The sequence below is a fragment of the Rhinichthys klamathensis genome, unplaced genomic scaffold (genome assembly GCF_029890125.1).
Source record: "Rhinichthys klamathensis goyatoka isolate OS25496 unplaced genomic scaffold, OSU_Roscu_1.1 h1tg000082l_1, whole genome shotgun sequence".
NCBI lineage: Eukaryota > Metazoa > Chordata > Actinopteri > Cypriniformes > Leuciscidae > Rhinichthys > Rhinichthys klamathensis.
The window spans coordinates 3,327,036-3,350,118 of NW_026606624.1; the positions used below are offsets into that span (position 1 = coordinate 3,327,036).

Consider the following 23,083-nt stretch of genomic DNA (forward strand, 5'->3'; position numbering starts at 1 on the left):
AGTTTCGCCTGACTGAAAATCCAGGTATCATGCAATAATTCACCATATAGAAAGAAATACAAACGAGTAATTCACTAATGAGTTTGCCAATGTAACGGGGTTCGTTGTTGTGGGAAGAAGGAGGCTGGAACCGGCGAACATTTAAACATTTTAATAGTAAAATAAACAAATACAAAACAAAAGTATAAGCCAGCTGGCCACACACAACAGAAACAAAACATAAAATCAGGCCTGTTCCTTTTATGCTTCCGCTCCTCCGTGAGAGATATGAGACCGCTGCACAGGTGCCATTCATTATCACTCGCGTCGTCCTCTCACGTCCCTCGCCCTCGTCCTGCTCGCCACAGCCAACTAACTAGACATTTTTTGTGAAATGAATTTCAAACTCATTTAGCAGCTAGCCTTCTTGTAGACGGAAGAAAGATTTCTCTGATGTTTGCGCTGTTCTGGATTAGTGGGAGTGGCTTGCGGAGCTGTGCAACGTGGTGCATTGTGGGAGTTGTTGTCTTACATACAAATGCGCCCTAAAGTTATTTTCTGTCTTTTCTCGGTCAAGAGGGCACCAAATTCAAAATTTCTTTTACATTTCGACTACATATATAACCCACTTTCAATAAAGATTAATGTTGAAATGGGTGGAGTGACCCTTTAAATAATGTTTAATTTTGACTGCTCTTTGAGGAGGACCCCCTTCACCTCCATTGTATGACTGACAGACAACAACGGTTTTACCTAAAATTATCAAAATTGAAGATACTGTGGAAACAAAGACACCTACATCTTGGATGCACTGGAGGTAAGCTAAAACATATCAAAAATTAATTTCAAAGTGAACTATCCCTTTAAGCAAACATTCTATTAACGTTACTGGAAGAACATTTTGTTCATAACTTTGAGAAAACCTTGTCTGAACGTTCATGTTAGTTGGGAATGTAGTAAATTTAAGCATTATTTTGTTTTGTTTTTATTCAGGTTGTATTAGAACAATTTAACCATGATCTTACCTCATGCTCAATGTGTAGTTTGTGATCTTTCCATGCTTGTAGAGAATTATATAATCCACCATCACACCTGACTGTGTCATTCATCAGAATTGAGCATCTGAACAAAAAAGAAAAGTTTTACAAAATAGAAACCACAGATTTGTTCATTATTTTTCACTGCCACTAGTTGTTATCATCCACAGTAACTGACTGTATGTAATGAACCTGTAGGTGACTTTAAGAGCAGCAGGTGGCGTGAGGGTGTTGAAGTTGTTGTCTCCGGGCCCCATTCCGCTGTATTCTTCATTCTCTCCATACACTGCCTGCTTTCTGCCTAGCATAAGGCTGGTGTTCAGATTGAGGGGCTGGTAGCCCTTCTCCAGGTCCAGAGTGAACACATCTGAGTCCAAGTGATACGTGACAGAGCGGGCCCAACGATTCCGTGGCAAACTCTTCTTGGTCTTCAACTCTGGAATATTGTATATGGACTTTGTTACAGATACAGGTATATTATTGCTTAAACTACTATCATATCTACGTCATGGTTTAATTTGACCTTTTATATGAACACGATTCCTAAAAATGAATTGAACTGGTATATTTTTGTCCTATTTGGAGTTTGACAGTATAAATCAACATCAATTTTTTTGCATGGAAAAGAGCACTTCAGACATTCTGCAAACTATCTCGTTTTTGTTCCAAGAATAAGGAAATAATGCAGATTTGGTATGACATGGCATGGGCAAGGTGGGCAATTTGTGTCAAAATTGAAATGCTGGATATGGTTTTGATGTGCATAATTATCCGGTTAGCCCTTTTTGGCTGATGCCACTCTGGCTGCAAAAAGCATGTTTCTTCATTGGCTGCCATTTAAAATTAGTCATGTTTCCTGACTTCTTTTATTTTTGCTATAATTTTGCTACATACAAATATCTGAAATTTTTCATTATATTATAGTAGATGTTTACTAGTTCCATTTTTTGGGGGATCTTAAAGGTGTAAAATACCTTTTCCTTATTTTCGCAAATTTTAAACTTCACACTTCCAAAGAGTTTCAAGCAACTGATACATTGTAACTGCCTCATGAGTGGGAATGCTAACGAACAGCTTTTTCCAGGCCTCCTTGGAACTAGCCCCATTAATATTAATAATTTAAAATTGTGATTAAAATATTTATAACTGAATAGACGAGACAGGAAATAACAGGGAAGAGAGTGAGAGGGGGGCAGGATCACCAAAGGACCTTGAGCCAGGACTTAAACTCAACAGCTGCGCTATATGTCAAAGCGCTGCCCACAATGCTGTGGCTCCAAAATACACAATTATTATTAGTCTTTTCCATTAAAAAAAAAAGACTCCTAACCACTGAGCAAGCAAGAACACTTGCAAGAAAACTATACTGTAACACACTCTTTTTGGTGAGTGCCTTCTTCCTCTTGAGAGGCATGTTGGGTTCACAATCACAGTGGTCTGATGTGGAATGAGCTCCGTTGATCTCTCCCCTGGTGGCAGCCATCAGGCCCAGAGCACGAGGTGCATAGAGACCCGCCATCCCTTTACACTTATACAGCCTCGGCATACCAGTGGAATCCTCAATACACTGCCACTTCTGCACAGAGGAGGAGTGGTTACTTAGAAAGCACTAGACAGATGGCAATCACTGGAAATAATCAAGGGAATATGCCATGGTAATTGAAAGTGAATATTTACCTGCCCTGGTTGCTCACAGGGCGTCTGGTACTCAGCTCTTTGACACAGGTCTCTGACCCGCTGAAACTTTGGCAGCGAATTTTGTTCCACCTCTTTGCCATCTGCTAGCTTATGCAGAGGCTTCCTGTAGATCGGAAAGAGATCACATCAGGTTGCCATTCAAAAACAGCAAAGAATTAGATACAGCCCCTATTCGAAATTTGTAGATGTGTCCGATGTCAGTGTGCCATCTGGTGCCTCTCTAATGGAGTCGTGTCTAATCAATTTCTGGGGTTACAAATCTTTTTCAGAGCGATACAGTGTAAGAGTTTGTGATATGGAGTTCAATTAAAAATGCATGGGTTCATCTGGCCTGATCAAATGTACTCACCCCCTCTCTACCAGGAATGAATCCCTCCACACTTTCACCTTCTTGTAAGAATGAAACCTGGTAAAACTGGAAGAATATAATGAGGAAAAAGGCTGTGTTTTTAAATTGTAAGCATGAAATGTTTTGGTGTATTTTAGCACCTGTTGACAGGTTGTTCTGTTTCCAACAGCTTGAGGATGGACTTGCCATCCATCTCCAATGGAATATCCACTCCGGCCATGTCCAGCAAGGTAGGGGCTAGGTCAACATTCAGGACTATGTGAGGATTACTGCAGGAGATCACAAACTTAGAATCAACAATGTGTTATCTTTAGCAGTTTGCAGTAAAGTTGTGAGCTTAATATCTTTGACTCACATGCCACCTGCCTCCACATTCGGCCCTCTCAGGTAGAAGGGGATTCGAATGTCAAAATCATATGGCATTGATTTGCCCTTCACCAAGCCAAACTGGCCAATGTGATAGCCATGATCAGACATGTAAATGATGTAGGTGTTTTCAAGCTCCCCAGTTTCCACCAACATATTGTAAATCTGTGGGGGGGGGGGGGGGGGGGGGGGGGGGGGTAAACAGCACATTACAACTTCTAGGCTAGTTACACACGTCCATTTCTACATTTCAGAGGCATCTCTCATATGTTTTAGATGCTGCATCAACAATCAGAATCACCTTTATTGCCAAGTACCGTGGGTTTACATGTACAAGGTATTTGTCGTGGGCTTAGTTCACTAGAAAGAACATTCTGGTTTTCAACCAGAATGTTCAACAAATATTATTGCTTTCATAAAACAGTTTTATAAACAAAAGGTAAATGTTGTGTAACTTACACTAGCATTCAACATTTTGGGGTAGGTTTTATTAATGTATTTGAAAAGTTTATTTAATCAAAAATACAGTAAAAACAGTAATATTGTGAAATATTAATACAATTTTAAATATTCTTTTTTCATTAGTTTACAATTACAATTTTAATATATTTTAAAGCGTAATTTATTAATGTGATGGCAATCTAATATGCTGATTTGGTGCTCAAGAAACATTTCTTAATTATTATCAATGTTGAAACCAGTTGTGCTGCTCAATATTTTTGTGCAAACCTAAAATAAAATAGAAAATGTAATCACTTTTAATCAATGTAATGTGTTCTTTCTGAATAAAACATTTTTAACAGTTGTGTACACTTGACACAATATTGCCCGTTTCTGTTTGTCCATTTTTGCTCTGCCAATGGAAATGGTTTCAAACAAAGCCACAGAAGAACAATTGCGTATCTCAGAGCAATAAACAATAGTTGGCGTGAATCTGTGTTTTGAATGAATCAGTTCAGTGAATGATTTACTGACTTACTCATAAACAGTGACTTCTTTGTTCATTCCTGAATGAATCAGTGTTTCTTAATGAATTATTAAAATTACTCACTCATTCAGTCAATTACTAACGTAACGATGTAACCTGCAGAAGGAGTCAATGAAAAATTTGCACTACTAACGGACCGATCGGCCGGCGGAGTGATAAAAACATATAAGTACTGCCAGCACTCTTATAACACCACATAGACAAAAAAAAAAAGAATATGTAACTAACTTCTATGTAAAATATGATCTATGTGCTATATTGTAAGGTTATCATAATATCTGTGACCTTCTCAACGCTGTCATCCACTGAAAGCAGGGTCTGCAGCCTTCTTCTCTGTAACATATTGGTGAACTGCATGTGCACAGGCTTCATGGGTCCCGTGTAACGCAGGATCCAGTGCTTGTCTAGGTTGGGGGCGTGGTTGTAGCTTGGTGTTCTGAGTGGGACATTTTCAGAATTGTTAAAAGCTGTTTTCTGTGCCATTGGAAGAAATTACACATTTGTTATACACTTTACCGTCTATGAATAAAACTTAACATTTTTGACAAGAATATTTGGTAACACTTTACTTGAAGGGGTGTGCATAAGACTGACATGACACCTTCATAACCATGACATGACATATGTCATGAATATGAAGTAGGGTTTATGCATGTTTATGACAACTGTCATTAAGTGTCTTTCGCTCATTAATGACATTTTGAATGCAAAATTTAAGATGTCTTTGTTATGACATCTTGACATAAACCATAACATCATAACATGTCAGTGTCTTTGTCATGACAACTTGACATTAAATTAAATTAAACCGTCATGTGGTTGGTTTTGACACGTCATGAGGCCATTATAACTGTGTCATGAATATTTTTTGTGACCTCAACTACAGTGGTACAAATTGAATTTGTCATTAAAAAGTTATAATGGCTTCAGGACAGCCAATGTCAAAACCAATCACCTGACAGTTTAATGTAATGTTAACCAATAAAGCGAAGTGGTTTCTTAAGTTTGATAATTAATCTGCTAGGTCATGTTTATGACAGGTTGTGTTGTCTTAGTAATGTCAAGTTGTCATGACAAAGACACTGACAGGTTATGATGTATTTGTTTATGTCAAGGTGTCATAACAAAGACATCTCAAACAATGTCATATTTGCATTAAAAATGTCATAACTGAGCGAATGACACTTAATGACAGTTGTCATAAACATGCATACAACTTCCTTCATATTCATAACATGTGTCATGTCATGATTATGAAGGTGTCATGTTAGTCTCTTATGCACACCCCTTCAAGTAAAGTGTTACCGAATATTTAGAGTCACAGTCCTACTTTTTGTGCATAACTTGAGTGTTCAAACGTCTGTTAATGGAGATGATTTGTATGTAATTCATTGTGTGCTGCTGCTGAATAACATTGCTGAGAAATTTCATTGTGCTGAATTCTGAAGTCTTGTTTCATATTGTAAAGGTCTTCTTTTGGTTTGCACTGTTTGAGAAGATTTGATTTGCATAAAGTTGCATTGTACATTTCAGCTGCAGCTTGATGAATGAGCAATTAAAATGATAATTAAAAAAAAACAATAGTAAAATAACAGTGAACTTGTGATTGCACATGTGTTTAGATAAAAAAGTATGCTAATTTAGTTTATGCACTAGCAATAGACTTTATACCTCTAATTGGACCTAATGAATACCGATGCAAATAATAAATCATGATATTATAATAATAGCACTGTATTTCTCTCTTGAGCCTACTGTATAAACTCATTTGCCGGAGGCACTATGGAAACAATTACTGTACACAAAATACATAATCAAACCTCTGTTCCTGCAATAAACCAAGTAAGTCATAAGAGGTGGTTCATTAAAAGTAGCTAATGTGCAATGAGAATAGTGGCTATAGTAATATATAGAGAGCATTATTTATTAGGCTGTCGTATCTCAAATGGCATGAGAACATTTGATAAAGTGCTGGAGACTGAAAAATTTTAACCGAATGAGATTTATGAAGCTATAACCTCATGCAGACTGTGAATTCTCCTAGTGAGTGAGAGAGAAAAAGAAAGAGAAAGAGGGTCTTACATGTGTTGAGACGCATTGGGGAAGGCGCTGCTGTACTGAGGTGCTGCGTCCTCCGGCCCATGGGGGGCAGCGTGGCTCAGGACCATCATCACAGGCCTGTGCGGGTACATCCTCTTTGACATACGGAAGTAGTTGATACTGTCATTTGTGATTACATCAGTGAGATAGTCCTGTAAAATAAGTAATATTAAAAGGGAAATCTGTCTGATACAAGAAAGTATCAATATGTGTTTATTAATACACTACTGTTCAAAAGCTTGGGGTCGGTAAGATTTTTTTTCGTTTTTGAAAGAAGTCAGGACGATTTGAGAGGATTCCTTCATTAATATATAATTGTTGAAAAGAACAGCATTTATTTCAAATGAAATCTTTTTGTAACATTGTGAATGTCTTCACTGTCACATTTGATCAATTGAATGCATCCTTGCTGAATAAAATTATTCATTTAAAGAAAAAATATATATCTTACCGACTCTTGCACATTGGTGTATAATTTAATCCTAGATCATGTTTGTCAATTAAAGATTTACCAATATTAAAACTTTTAAATAGAGGAAATGAGCATGCGCAGTTAAATAATACCCAATATCTTAACTCTCTAAAATCGTCCGTCAACCGATATGATACCAATACATCAGGCGTCCTTAAATATGTTGGGTAAATACTGTGAATGAGCTGAACTGATATGACAGTTTTACACTTGGTCTACTGTATGTAGGGGAATTTCAGAATACAATGTTCAGTCATGTTCTTTGAAAAGAGACACCGGACAACCTTCGGATACTCTGAGCCATGCTTTTCTCGGATACCGTTCCGGCACAGTGTGTAGTTGTAGAAACGAGAATTCTTCACAAGAGCTACCCATTCTCTCCAGCCAGGAGGCACATAAGAGCCATTATACTCATTCAGGTACTTCCCAAAAAAGGCTGTAACAGAAATTGATTATTTTGAGATCAAAAAGCAACTTAAATTTATGAACATAATTCAGTATTGCAAAAATACTGCATATACAGATCCATGCTGTTTACTAACCTGTCCTGTAGCCTGAATTGTTGAGGTGGACGGCAAAAGTGTGCGGTTCATGGTGGGCCTGCCAGGACGGTGATGAGCAGTTCTCGTTGTTGGTGTAGGTGTGGTGGTTGTGCACATATTTCCCAGTCAGGATGGAGGATCGAGAAGGGCAGCACATCGGAGTGGTGGCAAACGCATTGGAGAAGTGGGTGCCGCCCTGCATCATTATGCGCTTTGTTTTGTTCATGGCCTGCATGGAGCCTTTAGGGAAAAATGGGCAATATATGTAGATTCGAAAAAAGGGAGACAGAGCAAAAGAGATCCAGATTGTTTTATGTAACAGATGCTTGACCATAAATTTCCTCCCTAAAAGGGTTCGAGTGAAAAGCCTGAACAAAGACCAGCAGTGAAGCCATTATGTTGCCACTTCAGTGATTAAAGTGCCAAAAATCGAGTAGAAAAGCAGCATGTTTGGCACAATTGACCTCAGCAGTTGGCCGATGCTACTGGAATGAATGTGTAAGATGCCCTTCACCAGAGAATTTAAGTAAATTATATGATAATTGTAAATCATACTCTGTATAAACTCATACTTGATGTCACACTGCGCACAAATTCACAATATGCACCCACATACAGGGAGAAATGCAAATAGGCAACACACCGAGTTCAATGTCTTGGTCATCAGTAAGAATGAGAATGATGTTTGGACGAACGTTTCGTCGATCCCTCTGAAGACGAGACCTCAGCTTCTGGCCAGAGAGGTACATGGTTCCATCCGAGGGGCAGAGGAACGTCAGGATGAAGACAAAGAGAAGGGTGGCCGGTCTCCACCCAACTGCCATGACTTTAACCTGTCTTCACGGTTTCTTCTCAAACTGGAGAACAAAACAAGAGTAACTGTCAGAAATTAATTTTAAGAAAAATGTCTCATCAATTTTGAAAACAGTTTTGCTGCATAATATTTTTGTGAAAACTGTGATACTTTTTTTTCAGGATTCTTTGATTAATTGAAAGTTCAAAAGAACAATTATTTGAAATAGAAATGTTTTTAAACATTATAAATGTCTTTACTGACACTCATGATTCATTTAATGAATACTTTTTTTTTTAATCAATGAAAAACTGATTAAACTTACTGATGCCAAACTTTTGAATAGTAGTGTTTGTTGTGCATTCTCTAACACACACACACAGTTAGAAGATCTGTGAAGAATAATGATTTTTTTTTTTAGATATATAACATTAACTTGAACTGGCATTCACCGACAGTGGCGCGCACACACACAAACACACACACACACACACACACACACACACACACACACACTCCTTCTCAAATGACCCTCCACTTCTACCCCTTTGGGGTTTCGGTCACCATGGGCAGAGTAACTGAGGAGCTCGTCCATATAAATGATCTTATTTATGATGCTTGGCATTAATTAATCATTAATGATGCATAGAGACCAACTCATTCCCCAAGTGTAACGATCGGATCAGTTGAACACATGGCAGCTGGTGTGGATGATAATGACAGCGGGATACAGGCCAAAAGCAGTCAGAGAGAGGGTGAATGATACGGGCCAAAGGTTAGAAGAGGAAAGGGTCATTATTAGAGAAGACAGTTGGGTGTTAATGAATTGGAATAGGGAAGGTATGTGATACAAATTGGTTATGGAAATGCATGTTTAGACTGACCTCACAGCCAGGGTTGGGGAAATTTTTTATGCAGTAGAAAATGCTTTAGGGACTGTCATGAGGAATATGCTAATCATTATCGTAAAAGTCACCAAAATAAAAAAAAGACATGTAATTCATTAATATAATCTACAATGAATTTGCAATGACAATTGTGGAAATGAATAAATAATTGCAGAAATACTAAACAGCTGCAGAAATGTTATTTACCAGTCTAACATTTCGAATAAACACTTGGCTAAATACACGAAAGTGCAGTAAATCTTTATTGAACTATATTGTTCTCAAATCACTTTTGTATTATCATTAATCAATATAATAATTGTGATTATCTTGTTAACTATTACCATGCAGTCCTACAGTGGCCTTCATCATATGGAATATGCATTTTGAAAGTTAATAAATCTATTTACTTTTCTATCCTAGTTACGCACAATTATATTTATTTGCATTTTTTCAAGTACAATTTGATTTGTTTTCCCCTAATGTCCATGTCCCCATCATAACAGACCAATGGAGAAACACTGATGTATTGAATATCAACTGAATTTGTTGACTTATTTGCTGCCATATTCACAACCTATTACCAGTGTTTTTGATTCACTGATGCAGAAGAGAAACATTTTAAATTGCAGTCAATTTGCCAAATCAGTACAAGTGCAAAACACTTCACCTCTAACACACCAGAGTTTTGGGATAAAAGCCACAGCAGTTGTTCTTTGTCCTCGGAGGAGGTCAATCAAAATAACTCTAATAACTGATAGTCAAATACAATGAAAGGATTGTGTGCTTCTTAACACAGCATTAACCCAACACACCACCCACTGTGATGGGTTACATTCAGAAAGAAGCATGAGCTAAGACAGGAACTACTGTTTGTTTTGGAGACCACAGGAAACCCATCTCCCTCAGCGTCATCTCTTGAAACATAAATCCACATGGAAGTATCCCTTTCATGAAACTCCATGCCATCTTAATTACAGCTTATTTTCTTCTCATTCAAATCACACAGGTTACAAAAAAGGTTACAGAAATATGAACATTCTGGCGATTTCCAGCAGGTAAAATTCATCACATCTTACCTCAGAGCGGTCAAGGCCAAACGTGCTGTAGATCCAGGCACCCTGTGGTCTTCAGGGCAAAGGTGATCACACAAAGTTCACCCTCCAAACTATCAGCCAAAACTTTCTGCAAGAGATGCAGGGTCTCCCACTGCTCGTCCCTGGACCTTCTCATCTAAAGGGTATATTATTAATCTTATCGTGTATATGACAGCTTTCTCTCCTTCATCTATGCTCTTCTCGTCACTCTCTCTCTCTCTCTCTTTTCGTTTCTCCCAACATCTCCTCTCATACCCTCACACAGCTGCATTCAGTCCATGTTAATTCTTGTTCTCTCCTCCGTCATTGTTCTCTCTCAGGGGAATGGATGAGGTCTGACCTTGGGGGTCTCCTGTTTTAAATTCTCTTGGCTGCTCTGTTTACCCCGGGCCCCTCCTCTCCTCCTTGTCCCTCTCCAGGACTCATTGCTGGCAATTGATAAAAACAACAGCTTGAGAAAAGAGTTCAATCTTAAATAGCTCTAGCAGGACAAACAGGAGATGTTTTGTCATTAAAAGTGAGTTAATTGCGACATACTGATATCATCACAGTTGCATGGTGATGGGGGAGATATGTTGTTTGATTTTAAAGGTTCTTCATTACCGCCACACCAGTGAGAATAATTCTTGACAAGGGGCTTGAGGTAAAATGGTGCCAGTATCAGATGCTCTGTATCTGATCTACTATTCTGCTTGCCAGCATGTCCTTTAGCGCTGAGCTCCTGTTATTGCTGCTGTCAGCGTTTTGCCCAGCTCGCATTGTAAATTGGGTTAACATGATATGGTATGACAAACCTAGGGATATAATAAACGCCTCAGTAAAACAATTTTAAACATATCAAATCTCATTCAAATGTTAGCAAAAATGCAATAACATTTAGCAATTTGGAGCTAGTTGTGAAAAGTTCATTTTAATAAAAAAATCCAAAAGCAAAAATATTGTCTTGAAAATGTTCTACGATTGAAAACAATAAAGTTCCAGTTTAAACAAATACATAAAACTATGTATGTATATATATATATATATATATATATGGATATATAAAGGATCTATATAATTAAATTTAATTTTTCTTAACCCGTTGGCAAATATTTATTTTTTTAAGCATAAATGTATAGCAAAAGTGTCCAAGGTTTATGTTTACAACAAGTAGGTTTATGTTTAAGTAAAACTTACATAAAACAAAATGTATAAATGGTATTAAAAGAAATCAAGATATATTGCTGGTAAGAAAAACATTTATTTATATTAAGAACTTTTTTGCAGTGTGATATTTAATTGTGTCTTTTTGTTTGCTTGAATTGCAAAATAATTGTTTTCAATTGTCTGTAGAAAATTTTCAAGATAATTTCTCTTTACTTTTGCATGATATATGACTTTGTGTAAAGGCTAATTTTACAAACAGGATGGTTTCAATAACAAAAAGTCACACAAAATCGGACCAAAGAAAAGCTCTTTCTGAATGCAGGTACTCCTGAACGACAGTATGCTTTTTACGGAAGGTCTTGTACATGGCAGAACAACATAAACTGCTAAGAGCCATTTGACACAGGTGAAATAGAGTGCACTTGACCCAACTTTCATGCCCTGGGCCTCTCAAGTACCGCCATCACTCTACTTTCTGCCCTTATAACTATGCTGGCATGGCTTGGGGAATGTGCGTCCACCCTCTGATTCAGTATGCAAACTTTCCAAAGTCTCCTTGAATTTGCCAACAGCAGTTGGTATTCAGATGCAAATGGTCTGACAAGCCTCTTTCATGGGGAAGACCTTTATCTGCCAGCCAGTTTAAAGTGAGGTGGGGGGGGGATATGTGGTTTCTCCAGTTGAATACTGTACATCAGGCCCTTTTGTGGCAAACTGTGGCCAAAGGGACTTGCGTCAGATTTGGTCAACATCAGTATCCATCATTCCCTACTTGTTTGGAGTGGAACATATACGCCATGGCACCTACAACAATTGATTCGCGCGTTTTAATGATGCCGTGAGCAGTTGCAGGGGCGGCATTTTCCTAGAACAAATATTGAACACACAATTATCATGAGCAAATGGTGTTTTCTGCCTTGATCAGCAGTATGATAAACAGCCGAAAAGCTGCATGTCAGCACTGTGTGAACACAGAGGGCTTCTAAATCATGCGTTTACTTATTAGACTGGTCAGAGTCAACACCTCAAGTCTCGTAAACATCACTGACATGTAACCCTCAGATTTACATCACAAGACTATGCTGACAAGCAGCAGAGAGCAAATGAGAAACATAGTAACGAGACCCTCATATCACGATTCAATACATATCTTGATACTGAACTCACGATATGATATTATTGCTTTTGACTTGGTGTTGGTAACCCAATGCACAGGACACAAGAATGGTGACACAAGAATAAAAAGATTCATGATTCTGAAGCTGAAAATGCAGAATTATTTTAGACAAAAATCAGGACACACACATATTCTCCCATTGGATTATTATACATTATATTCAACATTATATATAACGTAGTACAGACACTAAAACTGTAAACTTACACAGTAATTTTTTATTTTGGGTGAACTATACACAATGCAGATTGTCACTGCATGATACATATTACGATATATTGGTTACACCCATATAAAGCATCGCTTTACATGTCGCTCAATAAATGCTCACAGAGGACGGCTCAAGTAGTGACCTAAATATAAAAAATTCTCGCTGTTATAATAGTATAGCCACAAGACATGAACAATATGCAAGTTAACATGATTTTGGCATGAAAAATTGTCTACCAACCTTTTCCGTGTGAGGCTATATTCAATTTCACAACTTCGATGCTATGACGATGCTTTTGTTTGTGCTGTATATTGAGATCCGAATACTAATTTAATAGAAGTTCTGTATAAGCATATAAAATCGTGTTTTAAAAGTGTACCACTTTAATCCAGCTTCCTCCAGCTAGCTGAGCTTCTTTGAGCTGATATCTGAGTGAGTTAATGATGAGCCTCTTCTGGTTTAGCTTCAAACAAGACCAAAGAAAGGTCAGAATAAGCGTTAATCATCATAATCGTCTGCTTGTTATCAGTGGCTGATAATGGACAGATGAAAAGCCTTGTTTAGATGCTTCCTCTGAACACAAATGACACTGACAATTTTCAAACAAGAACAAAAGGAGGGAAAAAGAAGCTAAATTTTAAACGCATCAAAGATAAGATTTTTTTTTTTGTTTCAGCTGAATCTGACTGAAATTAGTTTTGAACTAAATATGTGCACTAGTGTTATGTGAGGCTAAAATCAATCAGCTAGACAGGAACCATCGGTACTGCTAATTGTTGTTGCCCCTACTAATTGCAGCATCTAACTGGTGACTGATTAACAAATGATATGTACTCCTGCCGTCAGGAGCAGAGGAATCCAGTTCCCGTCCTCCTCCGTATCCGTCAGCAACCATATGGCATGCACTAGACAAGCGTGGTGGTCCTGATCCCTGTGGCCAATAGGGGATATTATTTGTAGGAGTCACCCTGGAGTCTAAGGCCACTTTATCGCCCTCCGTATGTCCTGTGACAGAAGGACAGAGGGGCCACATACAGTGGGGTCCAAAAGTCTCAGAACGAAGATGGGAATTTTGGATTCAAAATCTAATTTTAGGGAAAATAGGGAATGTTAAAACGAAGAAACTTTGGAGCTCATGGAGCTTGCGTGCTTCTGCCTTTAAAGCAAACGGGGGACAAAAAAATCGAATTAATGAAAATTTTTCAATACAACTTTTTACTCAAATCATTATGTAGATAATATAATATGTAGCCTACTGACAAAACTGGAATAAGTAAATGCTATACTTAGTAGTAGACCCCAAAATCTTTGGCCCTCGCACACTATCAGCAGTGCTGTGATTGTGCCTCTAAGGGTTTCATGTGGACCCCAGATATCAGGGTCTTAACAAGCAACTGAAGGAGAAAATAGTTTTTGGTACATTTTTCAACCTCAAAAAAGGGTTTTTCCACTGCTATCCGCCAGGAAAATCCTTTAAGATTTGTCTTTCCTAGAGCACTGGCTCCACTCATCCAATTCTGACAAAAGAAGTAGATGGAGTGAGAAAGATAGAAATAAAAAGAGAGGGGATTACTTCATTTACATATTAGGAACCAGAAGGAGAAATTGTACCTTAGATTTTTAATGGTATTGAAACTGAGAGCAGGACCATACTGCACATCAATATCATAAATACATTGTCTCCATATTAAAACTCAGAATAGCATATACAAATGCATTCAATTAATTTATATGCTTTAATGCATGTGACGTCTACTTTGAGTCTGTAGTGAAAGATTTGTTTGTTTGTATAGAATACTTAGTATCAGCTTTCAGCTTTCCTTACAATCTGCTTTCTGCCACGCTACAGGATGCCAGTATACGTCATTCATTTTCTTTTAATTACTTCCAATTTTTCTTGTCTCCTCTAAATGACTTGGGGGAGAGGGTAAGGGTAATGGCCCTGACTTAATGATGATTACAGACAGTATTGGTTTCTTATTTCAGTAAGCTGGCTCAGTGGTGAAAAAAAGAAACACATCAATCTTTTTGTTCACACAGCAAATGCAGTGTGCATTGTGCCTCAAACAGAAATGACAAGCATCCCTTAACCAAAGTCAATGTAACAAATCCCTAATGAAAATGGCTACAAATGAAAAACACTCCAGTTCTACTTCCTCCGCGGTTAATAGCTGACCTCCGTTACACTCACCCTCCTAAAGCTCACTCCCATCCCAGCCCGTTCTCATCCCAAGGCGTCATATACTGACGCTTTTGCCAAAGCGTCTATATCCAACGCACATGGCACCCTTTAGCGTCAATATGAGACGCAGATATATGGCGCCTCCTAGTGGTCTAACCCTTACACTACCCCAGACCTAAACCTACCCATAACCGAAGCGTGTTTTATTGACGCTAAAGGGTGCCATCCATGTGCGTCGGATGTAGACGCTTTGGCAAAAGCGTCAGTATATGACGCCTTGGGATGAGAACGCGTTGCCCATCCGGGTCACGGCACCAATGTAACCCCTCCGGACGGTTCTACTCGCACCGCTCCGAATAGGTTTTGAACCAGCGTTTCCAGCATGGGAGGTGGGCACGCTAACAAGTACGCTAAAGACCACAGCATATAGCGTCAGTCGCTAATGCACCTCTTGAGACCAGGGGAGTGAGCTTTTACTCGCACAGCTCTTACTAACTGGTCTCCGTTACACTAGCTGTAGAATAGAGTCATACTATTCAGTAGCCCTCTGCTTGTTTCCATGGCAAGGACCCACCCAATCTCACCTGATCTCACTTCCTCCTAATCAATGGTTCACTTTATAAGCCCCACCCATTCCTTTGTTCTGCCTGGCAGCAACACAAACCACATGTGAGGACCCTCAGTCTCTGTGATTCAGATACTATCCATGGTTGTGCGTGATAAAGTGAGTTATTGCTTTCCATATTTGCTGTATCTTAATGGTTATCTGTAAATTTGATGGGATTGAATGCTTGACTAGTATACATACTAGTAGATCCTATATTCCTCTCATACTGATTGTTTGCTTTAGACTACGGATATCACATTGTGTGTAAGTGCGCAGTGCACATAGTTTGTTAATTGTAGTTCTATAGGAAAGGCACAAAACAGTATAACCTAACTGAGACCATGATGGAATTACTATATGTAATTGTTAAATGAATGTCTTTGGTATGTAGTATTTCATTATTTCTGTAGTGGTAGGCCTACCCTTCACCCTTTTTGGTTCGTGTACAAATGTTTAGTGTCATGTTATATATTGGTTTATTGTATTGTAATTCTTGTGTTTCCTTGTTTATCGTTTTTGTAGAAAAAACCATAACCGTCAAGCCTAATCATCTCACGTTGCTCCACATGTGTGAACAGTGGCAATAAATGGCTTAAACGGAATCCTTTGTCCCTTCTCCATTCTTATCGATGTACCATGGTGATGCTCAAACTCCTGTGAACCAAAGCTAGATAGATTTTACAAGTGGTCCTTCGAGCCGGAGCCTGAGCATTGTCATGGCTGAAGGGAACTCACCTCTAACCCATGGAGCACTTAATCCTCGACGCAAGATTCGTCCACCCAAGCGCCTGGAGGACTATGAAGTTGGCTATGAGAATAGAGTTACCAACCCAGATTGCAGACATGTTCCACATGAGGGTCAACAGGAAGAACTTCAAGTAGATGATGAGGAAGAGAATCCTGAGCACTCTGAAAACAGAATACGCTATATTAATCCTAGTGAGACTCCACCACCTCCTACCCCCGTCACCAGACCATTTCCATCTACATTTGCCACCAGACAGCAAGACGGCACTCCAGAACTGAGCCAAGCTGACATAGTTAAACAGTTACTTGAAACCGTGACAATGGTGAAGCAGCAAGGAAGGATGTTGCAGCGTCTCATGGAGAGACATGAAGCTTCAAGCCCAGAAGGCAGCTATTCCTCTGCAACCAGTCAACAAGACGATCACTCACATGAACGAAATCAGATGACAGTGGGGTCACCCCCACCACCGCCAGCTCTTTGCCATGAACCTACAGCCTTAGCTATGGCTCAGCCCAGAAACCCTCGAAGAGGAAATGAAGTATCAGAGCTCACTCAGGTAGTTTCACGCCCCCTTTACTCACAAAATCGCCCTTTTCCTTCAGTCCATCAATCAGACCTCTTGCATCAACTAGCCCGGCATCAGCTTGCACCTCCTCTACCTCCTGTTCCTCTACAGTCCAGACCCATGTATTCTCTCGGAGGAGCTGCAGCACCCCCTGCTGACAGGCATAGGCGTTACAGACCAGTTGAGCCTCCTAAGTTTCCTGACCTTACCAGAGAGGATGAGGTGCAATATAGAATGTTGCGAATGGCACTGACCAACCTACTGGATCCACATGAAACTGAGGAATTTAAGTATCACATTCTTCTCGACCATCTGAAGGTGGACCAGGCCAGACGTTTGGCTTTAGCCTATTCATATGCGCCCCAGCCATTCACCGAAGCCTTGAGGGCACTAGATGAACGCTATGGCCAACCACGCCAGTTGGTACTTAAAGAACTGAGGAATATCATGGCCCTTCCTCCTGTACGCCCCGGAGATGGTCATGCCCTAGATGTCTTTGCCCTGCGAGTCCAAGCACTAGTTGGGCTGTTAAGAACTATGGCTAGCCAAGGCACTGCTGAACTCCTCTGTGGCTCACATGTAGACAGGCTATTGGAGAAACTCCCGAACGAACAGGTTAGCCGCTTTAAACGCCATATGCACAGGAACCAAGTAGATGCCAACTATGCCCTCATCGACCTCTCTGAATGGCTGCAAGTAGAGTCCCGTTGTCAACCCAGGCGGGATTACACAGGTCCAAATCCCTCTCGAGTACACCGACCATTTGCTTCTACTCAAGCAACTACAACTATACTCCACGGAGCAAACGGCATCAGTGAGAGTGGGGATCCCCAAATGCCTTTAAGGTCTTCGTGTGCCTACTGTAGCTCTTCAAGTCATCACATAAGTCACTGTGCTGATTTTAAGGCCCTCAGCAAACAACAAGTTATAGGATGGATCAAGGAAAATAGGAGGTGTTGGCGCTGTGCCCGACCACATGTTGCAGCTAAGTGCACACTAAACAGAGACTGTAATATATGTAAGCGGAGACATCTACAAATACTCTGCGAAATTAACAAGAAACCTGATACAAATTCCTACCTTGTTAATTCCACAGCTCACACCCTGTATCTAGATCGCCCAAGTCATACTGGTCAAGTCCTTTTGAAGCTGGTTAAAGTCATCTTGCGAAATGGCAGACGCACCATGGAGACGTTCGCCCTCCTGGATGATGGTTCAGAAAGAACTATCCTTTTGCAATCAGCAGCTCAAAGCCTACAGCTTGATGGAGAACCAGAGGATTTAGCGCTCAGAACTGTGAGACAAGGAGTGGAGATCCTCCAGGGGGCTACCGTTTCCTTCAAGGTGAGCTCTGCTTCAAGTTCTGGTGAACTCGATATTAACCATGCCTTTACTGCTGATCGACTTGCCTTGTCGGAGCACACACACCCTGTTCTTTCCCTTCAACGGAAATATAGACACTTATCTGGACTGCCATTGACACCAATGCATAAGGTCACCCCACTACTTTTAATTGGTTCAGACCATAATCACTTGATTTCACCTATTGCCCCAGTTCGATTCGGTCCATCAGGAGCACCAGCAGCTGTTAAGACTCGTCTGGGCTGGACATTGCAAGGTCCAACGGGGGAGATTGAATCTCTTCCTTCTGTTGCTACATGCTTCCATACCTCCATTGCCTCTCGATGTGATGAGTTGTATCAAAATGTGGAAAGGCTCTGGCAATTGGACACAATTCCCAGTCGAAATGAAAAGGCAGCCACTCGGTCCAAGCTGGACAATCAGGCAGTGAATTTGCTTGAGGTAGCCACAAAGAGAGTTCTAGTGGATGGAGTCTATCGCTATGCGACACCCCTCTTGAGGATCCCAGATGCGCCCCCCTTAAAGGCCCCTCCACAGGCCACCATGGCCCGACTGCGTGCCATTGAATCCAAGTTGGCGAAGGATCCTAAGAAAGCAGCAGCCTATAACACTGAGGTCTCCAAACTTGAACAGGCAGGTCATGTTAAAATGATTAAGACAGAGGAAGCTGAAGGCTCAGCTGAGGCCTGGTATATACCCCATCACATGGTGACACATAATGATAAGAATCGCCTTGTTTTTGACTGTTCGTTTGACTACCGAGGCCAAAACTTGAACAAGATCTTACTACCTGGACCTACACTGGGGCCTTCCCTCCTTGGAGTCTTACTCCGTTTTCGAGAACATGCTGTCGCCATTAGTGGCGACATACAGGGCATGTTTCATCAAGTCCAGCTTTTGACCAAAGACAAGCCCCTCCTTCGTTTTCTTTGGCGGGACAAGAGGAAGGATGCCCCTCCAACCATCTACGAATGGCAAGTCCTTCCCTTTGGGACTACTTGTAGCCCCTGTTGTGCTATCTTTGCCCTTCAAAGGCACATCGAAAATCATACTCAGCCGAATGATTCGGTGCGCCATTCAGTAGAGAGGGGATTCTACGTTGATAACTGCCTTCAAAGCTACCCCACAGTTGCTATGGCCCGTCAGACTCTCGATCAGTTGAGGTCAATTTTGTCCACTGGAGGCTTTAACATTCGACAGTGGGCCAGTAATGACCCGATGGTCATCAGTCACTTACCACCAGAAGCAAGATCTAAAAATAGTGAGTTCTGGCTCTCTAGAGATACTATGCCCTCAACGGAATGTACTCTTGGGCTGCTGTGGAATTGCCAGACAGATCGTCTCGGTTACAGAGGCCAGGCAACAGAATCATCCACCATAACAATGCGGTACATTTACCATGTCCTTGCCAGCCTCTATGACCCCTTAGGGTACCTTATCCCTTATACGACCAGGGCAAAGGTCCTAGTCCAGCGGCTGTGGGACAAGCGACGGGATTGGGATGATCCCTTATTACCCTGTGACCTACTTTCTGCTTGGAACTCCTGGAGTGATGAACTGTCAATTCTCCCGACAGTAACCATGCCTCGATGTTATACGTCTATCAGTGCCCCACTGCCCTCTACACAAGATCTTCACATATTTTGTGATGCATCGGAATCTGCTTATGGTGCAGTGGCATACCTTCGGTCGGAGGGTGGGAACCAAGTTCAAGTAGCCTTCTTGCTTGCTAAATCTCGTGTGGCACCAAAGAAACAGCAGTCCATTCCTAGATTAGAGCTCTGTGCTGCATTAGTTGGTTCCCGTCTTTGTGACTTTCTCAGAACAGAACTGACTCTCCCTATCAGACGTACCATCCTTTGGTCAGATTCAACCACTGTACTTACTTGGTTGCGGACCGATTCATGCCGCTTTAAGGTCTTCGTTGGTACTAGAGTGTCTGAGATACAAGAACTTACTAACTGCCAAGACTGGAGGTACGTCAATACAGCCGATAATCCAGCTGATGACCTTACGAGGGGTAAAGCCCTTGGAGAGCTCCAACGGCCCAACCGGTGGAGCCAAGGCCCTCATTTCCTTTCTCAACCCCCTGGTACCTGGCCTCAACCCCCTGATGGCTCCAACAATGGAGATCAACATCACCTTGAAATTAAACCTTCCTTTTGTGGAGCAGTTGGCACTATCAGGTCGGTCCCAGACTTCAGCCTTTATGGAACTTATCAAGCCCTCCTTGATGCTTCTGTCCAGTTGAAGCACCCCCCAAACGCTCAGGTAACCTCAACTCCAGCAGATTATCTTCAGGTAGAGACAGAAATTCTGAGACAGGCACAGATGGATAGCTTTGGAGAAGACCTCACCTATATCAAGGCCAAAAAACCCCTATTGTCAACTAGTCGCCTACTCACCCTTGCACCCGAAGTTTGTACGGACACAGGTCTTATTCGGGTCGGAGGCAGGTTACGGCAGGTTGAACAGGAACCTAACGCCATTCATCCCATTGTCCTCGATCCCAAGCATCCAGTGTCTAAGCTGCTCATCCAGGAATATGATGAAAGACTGAAACATCCTGGCCCAGAGAGAGTATTTGCAGAGCTCCGCAGGCGGTTCTGGATTTTGAGAGGGAGAGAGGCAATACGGAAATATCAACGTGGTTGTGCCCAGTGCCAACGGTGGCGTGCAAGGCCCGTTGTCCCCAGGATGGCAGACCTTCCTATAGCTCGTCTCCAGTTGTACAAGCCTGCCTTCTACTCAACGGGTATGGATTGTTTTGGACCTTATAATGTCAAGCTTGGACGTCGGACCGAGAAGCGGTGGGGCATTATATTTAAGTGTCTAACGACTCGCTGTGTGCACTTGGACCTCCTCTGTAGTCTCGATACAGATTCTTTCCTCCTGGCCCTACGCCGTTTTACAGCCCGTAGGGGCACTCCCTTCGAAATCTGGTCGGACCAGGGTACTAACTTTAAGGGAGGAGAGAGGGAACTTAGGGAGGCCTTCATAGCACTCAGTCCATCCCTGCAAGTCCAACTCCATCAACAAAGGATTCAATTCCATTTCAACCCTCCCTATGCCCCTCATTTTGGAGGAATATGGGAAAGAGAGATTCGTTCTGTCAAACAGGCCCTGCAGAGCTCCCTAGGCGCCCAGCTGGTGACAGTAGAAGTCCTGCACACTTTGTTGATAGAAGTTGAAAACATCCTTAACTCTAAGCCTCTTGGCTACGCATCCTCGGACATTGCCGATCCTGACCCAGTTACCCCAAATCTTCTTCTGATGGGGCGGCGAGATTCCTCCCTGCCTTTGGTCTCCTATCCGAGCTCTGACCTCCTTAGTCGCCGGCAGTGGCGTCATAGCCAGGTGTTGGCAGATCACTTTTGGGCCCATTTTATTAAGCGCTACCTCCCCCATCTTCAATGCAGACAAAAGTGGCAAACACACAAAGAGAATTTGCAGCTTAATACAGTGGTTATGATCATGGACCCACAATTGCCTAGGGCCCTTTGGACTGTTGGTTGCATTACAAAGGTTTTTCCAAGTAAGGATGGTCAGGTCAGGACGGCGGAAGTAATGGTAGGGAACAGATCTTATGTCCGCCCAGTTTCTCGACTGATTAAACTCCCTGCCATCCCCGATGATCCTCCAGATCACTCCTCTTAGTATGACTCTTGGGAGAGCAAATCCCTATGGGATTTGGGGGCGGCTGTAGAATAGAGTCATACTATTCAGTAGCCCTCTGCTTGTTTCCATGGCAAGGACCCACCCAATCTCACCTGATCTCACTTCCTCCTAATCAATGGTTCACTTTATAAGCCCCACCCATTCCTTTGTTCTGCCTGGCAGCAACACAAACCACATGTGAGGACCCTCAGTCTCTGTGATTCAGATACTATCCATGGTTGTGCGTGATAAAGTGAGTTATTGCTTTCCATATTTGCTGTATCTTAATGGTTATCTGTAAATTTGATGGGATTGAATGCTTGACTAGTATACATACTAGTAGATCCTATATTCCTCTCATACTGATTGTTTGCTTTAGACTACGGATATCACATTGTGTGTAAGTGCGCAGTGCACATAGTTTGTTAATTGTAGTTCTATAGGAAAGGCACAAAACAGTATAACCTAACTGAGACCATGATGGAATTACTATATGTAATTGTTAAATGAATGTCTTTGGTATGTAGTATTTCATTATTTCTGTAGTGGTAGGCCTACCCTTCACCCTTTTTGGTTCGTGTACAAATGTTTAGTGTCATGTTATATATTGGTTTATTGTATTGTAATTCTTGTGTTTCCTTGTTTATCATTTTTGTAGAAAAAACCATAACCGTCAAGCCTAATCATCTCACGTTGCTCCACATGTGTGAACAGTGGCAATAAATGGCTTAAACGGAATCCTTTGTCCCTTCTCCATTCTTATCGATGTACCATGGTGATGCTCAAACTCCTGTGAACCAAAGCTAGATAGATTTTACACTAGCTCTGGAAAATATTTTATTAACTACAATTAAAATAGCTTAAATAGAGAACAAAAACCAAAACAAACCTTTGTTGCTCCACCAACAAAAATAATTAAAACCAAACCTTTTTGTTGTCTTCAAGCAACACAAATTGTGGTGTTTTGTTCCTGAATAAATTACAAATTGGTTGACTCAATGACTCACTCATATAGATGATCAATTATTTAGTTCCTGAATGAATCAGTGTTTTGAACCAATCGGTTTAACGAAATATTCACTTGCTGCCACCTGTTGGCATAATAAATTAAAACTAGAAA

The 23,083-nt window shown here is 40.9% G+C and overlaps 1 protein-coding gene across 2 annotated transcripts in view; it reads right to left on the reverse strand.

The window, feature by feature from the left end:
* The window catches only part of sulf2a (sulfatase 2a), a 52,793-nt gene that overhangs the window by 14,877 nt on the left and 14,833 nt on the right, over positions 1 to 23,083 (reverse strand). The window contains exons 1-13 of one of the 2 annotated variants that reach the window (XM_056251525.1): positions 10,291 to 10,377; positions 8,175 to 8,388; positions 7,532 to 7,771; positions 7,274 to 7,425; positions 6,500 to 6,669; positions 4,703 to 4,853; positions 3,419 to 3,594; positions 3,204 to 3,332; positions 3,064 to 3,129; positions 2,694 to 2,817; positions 2,394 to 2,592; positions 1,209 to 1,452; positions 1,005 to 1,101 (exon numbers count right to left, since the gene is read on the reverse strand). In XM_056251525.1, the coding sequence (XP_056107500.1) occupies positions 1,005 to 1,101; positions 1,209 to 1,452; positions 2,394 to 2,592; positions 2,694 to 2,817; positions 3,064 to 3,129; positions 3,204 to 3,332; positions 3,419 to 3,594; positions 4,703 to 4,853; positions 6,500 to 6,669; positions 7,274 to 7,425; positions 7,532 to 7,771; positions 8,175 to 8,355 (1,929 nt within the window). In that variant the 5' untranslated portion in view covers positions 8,356 to 8,388; positions 10,291 to 10,377. Of the gene's footprint in view, positions 1 to 1,004; positions 1,102 to 1,208; positions 1,453 to 2,393; positions 2,593 to 2,693; positions 2,818 to 3,063; positions 3,130 to 3,203; positions 3,333 to 3,418; positions 3,595 to 4,702; positions 4,854 to 6,499; positions 6,670 to 7,273; positions 7,426 to 7,531; positions 7,772 to 8,174; positions 8,389 to 10,290; positions 10,378 to 23,083 lie in introns of those variants that run through there. The other variant, XM_056251524.1, reaches the window with a different exon arrangement.